This window comes from Phaseolus vulgaris, chromosome 5 (assembly GCF_051622355.1).
Source record: "Phaseolus vulgaris cultivar YP4 chromosome 5, ASM5162235v1, whole genome shotgun sequence".
Classification (NCBI taxonomy): domain Eukaryota; kingdom Viridiplantae; phylum Streptophyta; class Magnoliopsida; order Fabales; family Fabaceae; genus Phaseolus; species Phaseolus vulgaris.
The window spans coordinates 38,141,204-38,158,001 of record NC_143502.1 but is presented as its reverse complement, the minus strand read 5'-3'; the positions used below and the strand labels follow the sequence as shown (position 1 = coordinate 38,158,001).

The window sequence follows — 16,798 nt, the reverse complement described above, 5'->3', positions numbered from 1 at the left end:
GTTCTTACAAGGACCTAGAAATAAACTCTTTCTTTGCCTTCCACCCGTTGACCTCCCGGCCTTCACTTCCGAACTCCCTTCTCGACTTAAGCTTTCAGCTTATTTGTTCTTGGCTTGTACTTGGTTCATAAATCTTTCTCGTTTTATCGAATTGCCTGACAGACACCTCCCGGTCAACTTTAATTTACTCCATTTGATCTTTCGATTTTTGGTCTCGGCTTCCTCTCACAGATGGGTGTGCGTACCTGAAAGGTGCTCCAATGCCAAAGTTAGATTCAGTTTTACAAAATATTAGAATGAATTCACCCTTTTTCACCTCTTACGATGACCCTTTATTTATACTACTCTTTTATTGGGCCCATAAGTTATTTGGGCTTTTTCTCTTTGTATTAAACATTTACTACACACACCTGCATATTTGTGCCCAGTTTCATGGGCTTTTGCTTAATAATAATTTCCATTTTATTTTATCTCTCTCTTTTAATTCTCTCAATTGACCTTTTTTAGTTCAACTTCACATCTTCACTTTTGGGTTGAACTCTCGGCTCAATCTTCACATTGCTTTCGGTTGGCATCGGCCTAATTGGACCTTTCGGCCCAATCTCAGCTGGCCTCGGCCTAATTGGACCTTTCGGCCAAATTTCTCGGCCCAATCAGTACAACTAGTATATGTAGCGTGTGTTTACAGCAGGATTTTAAATTAGGGGTGACAATGCGGGATAGACCATGCAGGTCGACCCGCAACTTGTTATCACTAATCTAGTCCGCTGACTCGCTTTGACCCATCCTGCATAATTCGCAGTCCACGCGGGCCAACAGTGGAGTAGGGCGGGTTGGCCTGCCGGCCTGCGTAAATAAAAGAAAATTATTTATATTTTTTTATAAAAAAAATCATATCCCATTCACTCATTATTACAGTATGATCTTTATTTTATTTTAAAAAAATTGAATTTAATGTACTAAAAAAATGAATGTTTTATTTTAATCATCTAATGAAGTTAGTATTAAGAGTGACAATGAATTTAGTTTTAAGTAAAGTCTTATATTTAAAATTTGTTAATAAAAAATAATATAAAGAAAAGATTTTAATAGGATAGTTAAAAAATTAGTCATCTTCATTAAAATATTTTGTAACAAAACTTTGATAAGATACTCTTATATATATATATATATGAATAAATAGATGCAAAACAAAATTTTATTTATTTTTAATCAAATATTCTAACAATGCTCATACTTGAAATTATATTTTTATCTTAATTAAATAAATTGAAACACAGATAAAATTTTAATTTTTCAACAGTAGAAATAAGTTTTTTTATAATTAATAAAATTTTAATTTTTTAAATTTTTTTTATACAGATGACTTGCAAACTCGCATATTTCTTATGCGGGACAGACAGACAACTAAAATGAATTTGAACTTTTAATACAAAATCATCCAACCTGACTCACTTTGTAAAGCAAACGATTCCCACCTAATTTTTAAACGCATATTTATGTTCATATTTTCGTGTCAAACCAACAAAAAGTGATAAAAGCTACAGAGAATATAACTGAACTTCACACGGATCAAATCTTCATATATAAGTAATGAGAAATAATCAAGACATAATGTGCTGATAACTTTTTTTTTCACATATAATTAATTGATAACTTTTTATATAATATAATAATAGTGATATTTAATTAATATTGATTATCAATATATTGTAACTAAACATACACCATCAAAATCAAAAAATAATATAGAAATTATACGAATAAAATAGAAACATACACCTTATCTAAACCCCAAAAACAATATAGAAATTATACCAGTAAACAGAAATTATGCTAGCAAAGTAAAAGTACCCCAAGAACTTGTAAAAATAAGAAAAAGTTAGTTGATAGGAGGAGAAAATTAGGATAATTAAGATGATGTAATGGAATGTTACATAAACTAAACTTTTTAATTATAAAAAAGTATATCTTTAAAAAATAATAATCATCGTCTAAATTAACACAAAACTTATTAATAAATGATTATTATACTTCGATGAGAAAATGTTTGATAATCGATAATAATGGATATGTCAAATCAACAAAAATATATTCAAAATAGTATAATAGATATAAATTTAATCTGTTAATTAAATTAAACACAAACTCACTCACGTTTCTTAAATCAATAATATTATAGATATCAGCTTAACTAAAAGTACAATAAAAAAATGTATACAAATAGAAATAGAAGTAAATTTCATTTTATAAATTAATTTTTAATATCATGATTGATAGAGTAGCATATATTTAATTAAATATAAATTCACGTTCTAATGATAAATATTATAAGAAAATATTAAATAAAAATCAATTTTAGAGACAAAAAATAATTAGTTATTATAATGACTAAATTAGAAATTATTTTAAAAATTAAAAAAAATATTGATTTCTAAATTAATTTCTATTATTGATAAATAGTTTTTAAATTTGTATTTAATTAGTTACTAAGGTTTTTCTTTCAAATTTAGAATTTAAATAATTGGTAGTTAAAATTTCAGTAATTAATTAGTATTAATTTAAAAACTATTTATTAATAATAGAAATTAATTTAGAAACCAATAATTTTTTTAATTTTTAAAATATTTTCTAATTTAATCACTATAACAATTAGTTATTTTTTATTTTTAAAATTAATTTTTATTTAATGATTTTTTTAAGTGAAAATTAGAATTAGATTGTACTAATATTCTTAATTATTAAAAAAAATCTATAATAATTTGTGACGAATCCTCACAAGAGAATAGAAAAATGGTTTCAAAAATTTTCTAAAAAAGTTTGTTCCGATATATCATTAATCTCACATGTTTAAGAAACAGAATCACATGTTTAAGAATCAGAATCAAGATAAATTATACTTTAAATATAATATCTCTCTTAATTTTTCTAGGTAACTCTTAAAATAAAATTGTGACAAAACTAGTTTCAAAACAGACAATATATGGAATCCACTATTTTTCGAATTGCTTATGGCGTCTTATCCCCTCTTGATGGATCCGTTGAAACAGCAGATTTGTGATGGTTGCAGTTGGAGAAACTCACAATAACTATTACCATATGCAAGCATAACATGGCTAATAAAAGTAATCAGATTTCTGTTATGTTTATGTTCTGCAGCTGCATTATATCAAACAGATATACCCTTATACCAGTTGAACAAAGACTTTTGCAAAGCCACTAGTGTTGTAGTGAAAACAAAAACAATTCTAGCTTGATATTATCTATAAGTTAAATTATGAAGATTGTGTACAAAATGTAGGATTTATGATTCAAGGCTTATGGTGCTGGGTGTAAATGTAGTCCAGGTGAGCTTCTAAAGCAATTCTTCTCTGCAAACATTCTTCATCTCCACCATTGCAGTCCTCCACCCCCAGCAGCTGCTGCTTCCAGGACAGAAACAATTGGAAGATAAACTATAAAGTTCAATTCATTCACAAGGAGGAGAAAACAAACAGTGAAATAAATCTTATATGTTTTATAAGAAGTTCTTTGGCATTTCCATTTTAACATTCTACTGATAAACATTTATATTGAAGATTATAGCACAAATTTTTAAACTCTAATAGAGGAACAATACCAAGATATAGCATCTAATAAACATGTAAGTTTTGATCTCATGTCTCCTACCTTCAAAGGTTCACCTCCTTCCAACTCCAAAACAAAGTCCTCCCCTGAGACCTCATTCAGTTTTGATCTGTTCCTCCCTAAAGAAACCAAGTTCTATATCAGTAAAACACATTTCATTCCACAAAGGAACCATTAATGGTTGAGACTTAATAACAACAGCTTAATTAATTACCTTGTTCAGTGAGTGAACGAGCATGTAATCTTGGTGAAGAAACTAGGAAAAGGAAAAACAAGAGAGCTCCAAGGTGCAGATTAAGCTTCATGTTTGAGGAGTTGAATGAGAGAGAGAAAAGGGTGTCAAAGAGGAGAGATATAGTTGGGTGTTGTCTCCAAGAAGCATGAGAAAGAAGGAAAATGTTACTTTTTTGACAATAGCAAATTGAAAGACACCAGTTATTTTTCTTCACAGTTGTAACTGGTGCAGGATTGTTAGTATATCAATACTAGAAAGAATACATATAAAAATAAATACATGCAAGCAAAGTGGTCAATGTTTGTTACTCACGTGAAGGTTCCCAAAAAGAAAGCACTTCCATTACAATTCCAATACCTGATAAACTGGGCCCAGTCACCATCTTATTATTATACTACTCTCCATGCCAATGTGACCAGACCAGACCAAACTACTATTTCTATATGATGTGTGTGGAAGTGCTTTAGTCATTGTCTGCCATAGTGGTCCAACCACACTCCAAAAAGCATTCATAAAACACACATGTAGTAGTGCTTTGACAGTGCTAGCAAGTCAACGTTTAGGACACTGACAGCTGTTGTCCACCTTTTACCCCTGTTGTTCAACACCTGCCACACTTTCCACTGCCTCTCAAACAAACTCATTATTCATCCACATCTTGTTTAAGTACTAATTAGCCTCTCTATCATCAGTAATTTATTTGAAGTGTTGAAAAAGCATGATACAAATAGAGATAGAGTACTTAAAAAACTCATTCTAAACCAGAGATTTTCCAAAGACTAATATCATAATGTTTGCAGCTGCTTCCCCACTTGTGATGAAAACGGTGTCAGTGGCAAAACCACAGTGCCTGCCACCTTAGACTATGTTCTTATCTTCTTTGGCAGTATTATTAATGTCGAATGTTTTCTATGTTTCTGCTACATCCACGACTCTTGTATATGCATGCTTATTATGAGCTAATCCATGTAAATAATTTAATCTGAGTGTAGTTTTGCATGTGGGGTTGCAAGTTTATTGAAAGTGGTATTTGGCAAGCTTATGAAGCTTCAATGTATCTGTCATTTTTTATCATGATAGTGGTTCATCAATAACTGTGTGAGTGCCTCTAAAATATGGTAGATTCGGTGTCTCAGTAAGTGCACCGTGTTATGGGAAATTGTGAAGCTGATTGTTACTCCACTTTGGAATTCCTAGTTAGAGGGTCTTATTTATGATTTGTCCTTTCCATGTAATTAATTGATAGCTAGATTGAGGCAAAGATTGTGCTTCTCTTTTGGAGGATTTGCATCTTGCTGTCTCTTGCAACAAACATAAAGAAATTAAAGGAAGAGCCACTGTCGGATTGGGATTCGGCACAAACATGTTTTTTTAATCGTGTAAAGTAATTAGTTAGAGAATTGAGTTAGATTATTAAGAGAATGATGATACGTTTACAATTATGCACCAAAGAGAATTGTAAATTGTTGTATTTTAATTTGTAGTTGTGAGTTAACATTTTCTTCAATTAAAAAGCTGATTGATTAGCATGCATGATTGCAACCATGACATGATGTCTCTATCTTCTTTCTGTTGTGCCACGTTGAACAAGTCCTGTTAGAAAAACAATGTCCAAAACCATGAAAAACAAAGTAAGGTGGGTGGATCAGATTCCAACATCTTTTGAGGACAAGAGAAACATTAGTAAAGAAAAATGAATGCAGCATTTCACACATATTTGGTGATAGAAATCCTATATGCGTTACAAATCCTATTTCAACTAAAGATGAGAATATTTTAGGAAGTGTTAGAAATTCTATATCGACTAGAGATTAGAATATTTCAGTAGGTGTAAATCTTATCTTATAAGTTGATTTTGTGATTGAGTTAGACTTAAAGTCTATTTCTTAATATGATATCAAAGTTATTTTTGAATCTATTCTAACGAAAATTTGTTGGGTTTATCAAGCTGGATAAGCCGCTCGCTATCGAGTATCCATAATATAATATGTTGTTCGACCCATATATATAAAATGTGTATGTATCATTTTCACTTTGGGAAATGGGAATGAGATGCCTCAAACAGTTTATAGTTGGTAATGATTTGAGTTTTGGTATCGGTAATTACATATATATATATATGTATATATAGTACCACAAATGGACAACTCATGTTGACTCACCAGTCTGCAATTTTCCAGGATATCATGTGGCATGTCATAGCTCATGCTTGCAAGAAGACACACCAAACTTTGTCCACTTCTCCACAAGATTAATTCATGGTAGATCCCTCTAAAATGATTCCTTTTATTTCACTATAAAAAAAAAATCTTGTGATTTTATGATTTTGAGTTTGATAAGAAGAATATTATTTGCTCTGTTACCACTGATAATAATTTTTTCACAGAAAAAGTATACAGATATTTTTTTCCTACCTTTTTTCATCGTGGCAAGGCTGAAGTGGCATGTGCATGGATGTGAGATATTTGCGGTAACATGGTTGTTTCCAACTTGTGAACTCAAACCTGGTAAAGCTAAAATGAGACTAGTGAGGATCCTGATTCTTGGTTCAAGGTTCAAAGATTCTTATGAGAAAATAGACTGTGTAAAACAGTTTTCTACTGTTTACACATATATTAAGTATAAATCTTTATAATAACCAAATTTAAAAATAAAAAATAATTAATCACTATATTATAAAATTAAATATTAATTTAAAAATTATATATATTTAATGTAATTTTTATTATTAATAAAATATTATAAAATAAATTTTAAATTAGATGTTAATTTAGAAACTAGAATCTATTTTAGATAAAAAAAAATTAGTTTATATAATGGTCTTTAATCTAATCAATATAATTACTAATTATTTTGGTCTCTAAATATAGTTTCTATTTAATGATATTTTTTTGTAGTGTTTGTACCCACCTATTCTTATTTGTAAGAGATGTGAAATCTGAAACACATGTTGCAAATGTATTTATGAATGGTCTAATGGTAACCCTTTTTAAATCTAACTCAATCTTATAAAATTGATTTATACGGTGATATACTATGAATCTTTTTATCTCTAGTCGTCGACGTCGACATGAGATCTTCAACAATATTAGTTTCTTTTTCGATTAGATTTTGCTGAAAAATGATTTTGTTTGATTTAACTCCTTATTCTTATAAAACTAAATAATGTTAACGATCATGCTAAAAATAAGAATAGAGGAAAGGTAAAATGAAAGCTTGGTATACTTAGAAATAAGCTTTATTGATGGTGGTAATGATAATGTTTAAACCTATAGGATTTTAATGTTTTTGCATATATCAAATTAATAATCCATGATATGTATAGAGACTAGTTATATTGTGGATAAAAATAATAATATATTATAAATGAGTTTGTAGTTAATTTATAATCAGGTTTCAACGAAGAATAATTCATCAACAAAGTAAGTGGATATTAAGGTGATAAAGTGGGGTGAGCCGGGCTGCGGCGGCCTGTGGTTAAAAATGCGGGGTGGGCTAACGTTTTCAACCCGCTGATCTGCATTAGCCCGTTCTGCATACCCTGCGGTTCGCGCGGGGCAGGGCAAGCTGACCCGCTTGTCCGTAAAAGAATAAAAATAAATTAATTAATTAAATGACTTGACAACAATGGTCCGGAATGACAACTTTGAGTGAAAGAAAATTAGGTTTTCATTCAACACAACGCAATTATGTTGTTAAAAAAAAAAAGGCACACAACACACGACGCACTCTCCTTTACTCTGCTTGCGACTCCGCGTGACTTCGTCTGCAACTATCGCGCGCTACTGCCGCTCCGCAACTGCACACCGCTACTGCCTCTACTCCTCCTCTACGTTCTAAAAAAAAAACCAAATCGGTCCACAAACCTACAAGTCAACCCGCATGCAAAGCGAATCATGAAAATCAATCCACATTTTGTATGCGGGATGGGTCAACCTGACCCACATTTTGCAGACCTATACGAGACGGTCCGTTTTTCACCCCTGAGATATTATGTATAAAAAATAAGACTATTCAGTGCTAGAAACCTGGGAAAGGAATCTCTTAAAAAATGATGGGTTCAGTGAAATTCTAAAGGGGAAAAAATGTAGAAGAATAATTAGGTAGGCAACAGTGTGAGGTGTGAACAATGATGAAGTAGTGATTTTAGTGCATTTTCAATCAAATCAAGTTCATAGCTTTTAGAAAAGCCACTGAGTGAAGGACAAACACGTGATGTTCTTTTGCAAGTTCATATGATTAGCATTGATTTTTAGTTGTTGAAAATAAAAGAAAATGAGTTATTTTTAACTTTATGGGACACAAAAGGCATCTTGAGGACTCTATTAAGGGTGCAAGATCAAAGCAATGCCAAAGTGAGTTGAGTGGTGGTGGTGCCCAAAGACTCTTTTTTCTTGAACAGAGACGTACAGACACTTTTTTTTTTAAAAAAAAAAACATTTCTTTAACATAAAAAAATAAAACACAAATAGTTAACAAACCATTATAATAATATAATATTATTTTAAATTAAAAACTAAATTAAATATAATTAAGATATTAATTTATTAAATTATCAATTGAATGTTTGATAAAAAAAAATCATAAAAACTTTCATGTTATACATTATGCAACTTGACATCTCAACTAACCTGAAGTAACCACAATCATCAGCCGTCATATGAAAAAAATATTATTAAAAAAAAAAAAAAAAAAAATACAAAAATAAAGGAAAACTATACCAAAATTTATATGTTAACAAATTCTAATAATATACTATATGAAAATCTATTATATCAATGAAATGATTATCTATCAATAAATTCTAAATTAGCAAACTTATAAGCACAACACATTTTCTTCAAAAAAAAATATGAGTAACAATAAACATGATTTTTTCACCGTAATTAAGACATACAAGTATTCCATTAAGCATCCATAAATTAGTCTTAGTAGTAAACGCAACACAAACCAAGACAGAATCACATTCAAGCCAGACATTAATAAGCCCCATCTTTTGAACTTCCTTCATAGCATTTATAACTCCATAAAACTCAGCAAGCATAACAATCTGAACTTTAAGAAACCTAGAAAACACCAATAAATTCCTACATACTCCTACGAAAAATACCTTCACAAGTAATAAGACCAAAATACTCCTAACAACCCTATCACTGTTAGATAAGTTATGTGATATTAAGATTTCAACATCATTCTTTTTGAGTGATGATATATTGTTAAGATATGGACATCCATTCTTTTTTAATGATGATATGTTGATAGTTCTTCATCAAATTATAACTGTAATTTATTATTATTATTATTAAAATGTAGATTTCAAAAGATGAAATAATTTTAAAAAATAATTACAAAGTGACTTTTTTAACTATGCACATACTAAATTAACATTTGTCTTTACTCTTATAATTTGGTGTAGATGAACATATAATCACGCCTTCAAGTGTCCAATTATCAAAATAGATTTTTTTTCTGTAGAGTTCTAATCTCCCTTTCCTCCCAACCTTTCCTTAATTTCCTGTAATTAAATTATGAGACGGTGATGATATTTTGATATCTTGCTCCATCTTACACCCACAACAAAATAAAATATTAATATTTGTAATAAAAAAAAATTAAAAAAATTTCTTAATAAAAATATAAATAAAATATAAAATATTAAAATAATTTTAAAAATTTTAAAAATTATAAATTATTAAAATATTAATATTTTTTTTGGAGTGTATGGTGAAACATTGGGTATAAAAAAAAAACATTTTTGTTATGAGAATGGGTAGGTAGGGATAGCAACCCCTCACAGTTATCAGTTACTCTTCGTCTGAAAAAATGTCTTATTATTCATCTCATTTGAAAAACTTGTGTATGTAGTATATATATTATGCTACGTCTAGAGGCATGTATGAACACACATAGTTTTTTTTTTTTAAATTAAAATAAATTATTTAAAAATTATCTTTAAAATATAAACTCAAATAAAAATTAAACTTAAAATATAATTCAAATTAAACTGTAATATAGAATACTACAACAAATGAAATTATTTAAAAAAAAATCAAGTAATTTGCACAGAAAAATATAAATTTATATAATTGTTCATGGATATAAATAAAAAATATACATGAAATTAAATTGTAAATAATTATCAAGTTATCAATCTTTTCAGATGATAACTTTACTTTGATATTTTTTTTAAAATATTCAAAAAATCTTTAATGAAAAAGGATAAATATATGTATAAAAGGTATTGTTACTAGTTCATTGTGAATTTGACCTATCTATAGGTTAAAACTTTCTTGTTATCCCTATATACGGAAAACAGGGGTCTTTAAGATTTGGTTAAGAAGTTTAAAACATTTCTTTTTAAGCGAGAAATAACATTTATTTAAAATTATTTTTTAGTAGTAGTACTTTTTTATTTTACGAAATTTAAAAATCAACTAAGATTCTAAAATGGAAATAAATAAAAAAATATATGTCAAAAAAATATTAATGTCAGCAAATAATAAAATCGCTCGTTTTGGTTGATTAAAGAATAATGAATAATGAATATTTTATCTATAACCTATACCAATAAAAACTATTTAAGTATTATTTACTCTTTTATAATACTTATATCGATACAGTTTTGTTAAACTTATCGGTTATTATTTGTTTAAAAAATATATCTCACACAAACTCGTCTAAGATTCTTAACTTATGTTTGGACCACATATTTTTAATAAAAAAAAAATTGAAATTTTAAGAAGTTACGAAAATAATTCGATTCTTTGAAATTAAAATATTAAATTTCACATAAAAGTTTAAGAATTTGAATATATAATTTTATCTTACTCTCTCCTGAGTTAATGATTTTTTCGATCTATTTATATTTACTTAGGACTTCATTAACTCAATCAAAGACCTCTTTATGTTATTTTTTTCAATACGTAGAAAATTAAAGTCAATCATATTTATATTTCTATCAAAGTTATTTTTTTATGGATATAAATTAGTGTTAAAAGTGATAATATAGGTTGACTGGTCCTATTTTAATCTACCACGTATTATGTTAAGAAAAATTTGAAAAGACACTTGTGAGTTAATAAGTCTGAAATAACTTGACTTAAACTTTTGAGTTAATAAGTCTGGCATGTCCAGTATAATTATGATCTATAAAAAAATTCACAAATTTTTAAAAATATTAAAAAAGTCAAGAAAAACTTTTTTTACTTTTTACTTTTTAACTCTAAATTTGAATGTCTTACGAAAATAAGAATTTACAGCAAGTATCAAAATCATAAAAAAAAACTTAAATATTATTTATTTACTAAAAATATATATTAAAGTATACATAAATTAAAATATATAGCTGTACTCCTAAATATATAATATTAATAAAACAATAATAAAAATATTTAGTCTTATTCAATTAAAAAACAATACTACATACAGAATAAAAAATTAAACGAAAAAATGGATTGTAAGGCAGTGTGAGTTAACCTACATTTTCACCCCACGAGTTGTTGATTATGTATGGTTATATAGTGCGGGTATGTATTACGTTCCACATTATTCTTATTACATTGTTATTCCTAAATGATTTTTGGTTGGTCTCTTACTTATTTTTTCGATTAACATCAATACATATTATTTTGATTTAAGGTATGAAATATCAAATTTAATATATAAATATAATACAAATGTTTATAACCTTTCGTATAATGTTTCAAAATATTTCTATTTTAATAAGACTTTAAGTATTTACATAAAATTAAAATAATTTTTTAAAATAAAATACAATATTTTCATCATCTACTTTCTTACCGAGGAGTTCTATCACCTGTAAGATTATGTGTTATTGTGTAAATACACGATCATCACAGATTAAAAGAAAACAATCACAAAACAAAACAAAGGGTAAACTAGCTATTTTAAAAACTTGTAATATAAATATAACTTTAAACATCTACATAAAACCATCAATTTTCATTCATTACACATAACCTATCAAAAATTCAAAATTCATCTTTCTCATGACAGACTTCTACTGACTCACAACACATAGACACTTGACTCTACTTCCGGAAGACTCGTGTGTTGAACTTAGAATCCAGATACCTGCACATGTCATACTACTCGATGTGAAATCCACACAGCCATGCACATACTCATCTCAATGTCTCGTCATCTCATAATCTCATATGACAAGGTTAACCCATTTAATATGCTTTGATAAGTTCTTTCAAACCTCAGACTCAGCCAAATGGACCTCCTTCGATTCTCACCAACTGAATAATTTCATCTACGTGATTCCATTATATCAGTAGAGTTAGGATCGTCTCATTCACATGATACTCACACCCTAATAACAATCTTAACACGGTATATTCTTTCCTGAAAATACTATGTCTTGATCACAATTTAACACCATTCCACATCTCATGTAACACATCAATGCACCATTTAATCACATCATATTTTAAACTTTTCTAAACAGTCCAAATATCTCAAAATTTACTTAAACACATAATAAGTTCCCTTGGTCATATTTTTCAATAAGATATAGAATTTTCACTTAAATTTACCTAGAGATCGAGTGGTAATGGCGATGTTGCTAGCCTCTCTTCTCATTTTCCTCTTGCTCCCTTCAGCGGCCAAGGGACCAACCCCGAACAAGTTGCCAGCTGCAACCGTCTCCAAGCTGCCCTTACCTTTACCATATTGCAGGGCCTTGGCACGAAAGGCATGCACTGTGCTGCTAGCTTGAGGAACCTCTTTAGTCATAATATCTACAAGAAAGAGAAAACACATTAGCAAAAGACCAGAATACCAACAAAGACAAAAATCAATGCAAACATACCCTGGAAGGTCGCCCATTGTTGAGACGACTTGTACATTACTAATAACTTCCGTGTAGGGAGCCTTCGAAGGAACTTGTCAAAGAGAGAGTAAATCTCTTGCTCCTCGACACTCAGAGCCGGACGAGGCCATTCCTTGAATTGGGTAGGGTTCCTAGTCCAATACAAAGAAAACCTAGACCAACCGACTTCGTCAAAGATAAACCTCATGCCCTCAGGCTCAACAAAAAACTTGAAGAATTTTCCCTTGAAATTTTTGTGTGATGTAGTGAAAGGGCTAACGAGTTCGATCAGGTGAGAGGTGTAATAACTTAAAAAGGTGGAAGGAGTAGGGGACAGACAGAACACATCACATATAAGACGAAATGTTCGAAGAGAGACCCAGGTATTTGGGTGAAGCTGAGAGGGAGCCACGTTGAGCGTCTGAAAGACACCCATCGTGAAATCGTCAAAAGGGAAGGCAACGTGTAAGTAAAAAAAAAGATAATAATAGACAAAGAAGAAGAAACCCTTTGAAGGAGACCAACCCATACATATGGTATCGGTCGATCGATAATAATCAACAGCCAAAATACCATCATTTGCGTTCGACTTCAAAATAGGGTACTTCCCTATAAATGAGGAAATAGAAGCCTCATCCAGATAGACAAAAGTAAACCCAGTTACCTTAGGGTCGACCCAGTCAAGTCCCAAGAGGTGGGACGACTGTTCTGAAGGATCTGACCGATTGATAGGACATTCCGGATCGTCGACCCTTATAACCTCCATAGGGGGCAATATCTGAATTGCCCCGACCGATAGAGGCTCGGTCGCGGAGGAGCCAGAAGAAGAAGAAGAGGAAGACAAACAAGACAGGGAGGACATGGCAAACCTTTTGGGACGTAGGGTAAGCAACGCACCAGGACGACTGAGGGTTTCGGATGTTGGAGCAAGTAAGAGCCGTAACTCGACATTGTAGCGGACTACTATTTATAGCCTTTGAATGACTTGGGAGACGAAAAGTCACTTTCATCTCAACTGCTTCCTCAATCTAACGGGCTTCGTCAAATGGCGCCCCAAAAATCTCGTCATTAATGCACGTCACGTCACGTGTTCAGCGCCGCCAACATCACGTCAGGCCTCAAAAAGCCCAACTGTCATGACGACCTCAGACAAAGACTCTTCGGATTTAGCACTCTCGAGCCTGGGGTCAAGTGTACTGGTAGGGCCTCCACGACAGAGACTATGACTCAACACCCAGTCCAAGTCGACCGATACCACAAAGACCATTATGCCTAAGTAGAGTTAGTGAGGTTGATCAACAATCAAGAGCTAGGTAATGTGCTTCTAAACATGACCAAACTCCATAACCTGGCCCAGTAAGAGAAGGCCCATAATAACCATATAAATAGGCACAAAATTCAAGAATCAGGTACGCCATTATACAGTGCTCAGAGTACCGAGTGTCGAATACTGAATTCTGACTTGAGCGTCAGAGTGCCTTTTGTAGGTACCATCCGAGTCTGGACTTTGTGGAGACCGAGAGAAAGAATGACAAGAGGAGAGTAAGGAGCTCGCTTGGAGAGGAAGAGAAGTGCATATTGACTGACCGACCAGGAGGAAAAGGAAAGCTCGAATCATTCTCTTGGTTTCAACCCCGTTTAGAAAAAAAATATAAATAATTAAATTATGAATTAAAATATATATAAATGGAATATCGTGAGTTGAAATGGTCGAGTTGCTCTAAGGCCAATTATTTATTTTCTGAAATGAATTTTTTGTATTTTAAAATTTTAATTTTGAAACAAAAAGTAATTTAAAATTTTGAAAATTTAAAATTGGATCGATGTCGATGCAGGAAGAATTAGCCATTGTGTTTTGGGTCAGAAAATAATATGGGCCTTAATGGACCATAGCATTTGAGTAGCGGCCCAAAGAAAATGTTTCGGCGTAGGATTGGTCTGCAGTCTGAATAATGTGAAACACATAGGGTGTGTTTACTTTCATTACTGTTATTATATTATAAATTTATATTGTCACTCTTATTTAAGTTGTTTTTTAATCTAAATTACTCATTTTTAAAATCAAATTATAAACAAAGGTTTCTAAATAATTTTCTCATACACAATAACAATATACACGTATAAATGGTAATTGACATTTTTTTTTTTCTTTCTGAAACTTTTTTGCAAGTATAATAATTTTGATTTTAATTTTTTTATTAATAAGTGCATTTTTTAGGGAGGAAAGAATGTTGAGTCCCAGTAGATAAAAGTTATAGACATAAAGAGTATTTATATTTATCTCATCTTAAAAAATAAATAGAATTTCAAACTTAAATCCTATCGTATATACAATGTCTAATTTTAATATACAATTTTCTTCCAGTTTTCTCTATTATTATTATTATTATTATAAGTATAACTAAAATAAAATATCAACCAGAAATTTTTTGTTTGGATGAAGATTCGTGAAATTATTTATATTTAATATTTTGATATTGATAGAAAATTTATTGTTAAACTTAGTTAAAAAAAAAAAACTAAAATAAGTGTTAACTTTTTATCACGTATAATCCACACAAAGTTAATTTACATAAGAATCATCAAACATTCACATCTTTACAAAATAAAATAAAAATACAGATTAAATATATTTTTCATCTTATATTTTTACATAAAATTGATTTTTATTTTTAGTCCAAAACTTTAAATTTTCTAATAAAAGTAAAAAAACTATTAAAAAAATAATTACTAATTTTTATATGATAAAGAAATTTTTAAGGTAGATTAAAATGTTAAATATTTAATATTAGCTCATCAAGATGAATATTATAATGTAATAATATTATAATATTTCTAAAAAAATATTTATTATATTAAAAATAATAAATACTCATTTAAAAAAATATTATAAATATTAAAAAAAGATTTAAACTAGAAAACAATATTATAGTATGAAAAAACATATTTAATCCTAAAAATAAATTATCACTTTTATTCTAATTCGCAAAGCATGAAGCTTTCTTCCGAAAGGCCAGAAGTTTCCAATAAATTACGTGTAACTTTCAAATAGACAAGTGATTGTCTTTTGAATAATACTTTTATATTTTATATGAAATTTCTTTTCAACCACCACAATTCTGTTTTATTTGAGGCGTAGTTAATTTAAGAAACTGTGTTTTAAAATAAAATGTATATATACACAACAGAAAATACACTGACAAAATATAAAAATAAGAGATCAAGATCGTTATTTAAATTAAAATGCATCTAAATGCTGAAAAGGGTTGAAAAGTCTCATTGAACTTAGTTAACAATAACAATAAAACAATATTCACATTTTTATTTGCTTAATATCTTCTGTTTTCCCATATTAATTATTACACATTCTTTCATTTTCTATAGTTTTTTTCATTTGAATCAATAAAAGTCTTTAAAGTGCATTTCACTCACAATCAAGTATCTTTGACACAATTTCACTTTAAGTCAATGTCAATTGTCATGGTTATAGTATATGCCATTTTTTACTATAATATGTGTGCGTATATTCCATTTTTATCCTTCCTTTATTGCTTTTTAAGGAAGAATTTGTGAATTTTATTGTAATTTAAAACCTCACATTCTCTTTTTTTCAAAAGTTAGGAGAAATCTCTTTCCCAAAGTAACAAGTTTTTCTTCTTCTTCTTTTCTTTTCTAATAGTGATATTTGAAATAATTGTTGAAAGTTTTGTTAGGTTTTCCTATTTCCATAGAGATGATAAAAAATGAAAAAAATATACTTTGTAGCTTTTGTATTGGTTTAGATGGGTGTAAATTTCCTATCTAACACCATTTAGATTTTTATTTCCCTAACTAACACCCTTTTGTTTTTATTTCCCTATCTAGCACCCTTTTGTTTTTATTTTCCTATCTAGCACCCATTTATTTTTTATTTTCCTATCTAGCACCATTTCAAAAGGGTGCTAGATATTTTAATGGATAAAGAAATGAGTTGTTATAAAATAAAATAAAAAAATTAAAATGTTTAGTTTAAACTTATTTTTTTTAAGAATGAAGAAAATAAAAAATTAAACCCTACAACAACATAAAAGTTGAATCTATAACATAAATTATTATTTATT

General features: G+C 29.4%; 1 protein-coding gene across 2 annotated transcripts; it reads right to left on the bottom strand.

The window, feature by feature from the left end:
* Nucleotides 1-3,112: 3,112 nt before the first annotated feature.
* Nucleotides 3,113-4,102, bottom strand: LOC137835657 (putative phytosulfokines 6). 2 transcript variants are annotated; one of them, XM_068644257.2, is made up of 3 exons: nt 3,842-4,102; nt 3,670-3,746; nt 3,113-3,422 (listed from the first exon to the last, which is right to left on the bottom strand). In XM_068644257.2, the coding sequence occupies exons 1-3, from the start codon at nt 3,930-3,932 to the stop codon at nt 3,312-3,314; spliced, it is 279 nt and encodes a 92-aa protein (XP_068500358.2). In that variant the 5' UTR covers nt 3,933-4,102; the 3' UTR covers nt 3,113-3,311. The 2 variants fall into 2 exon arrangements, with proteins under 2 accessions (XP_068500358.2, XP_068500359.2); XM_068644258.2 differs by having other exon boundaries at nt 3,113-3,419; nt 3,842-4,075.
* Nucleotides 4,103-16,798: the final 12,696 nt, after the last annotated feature.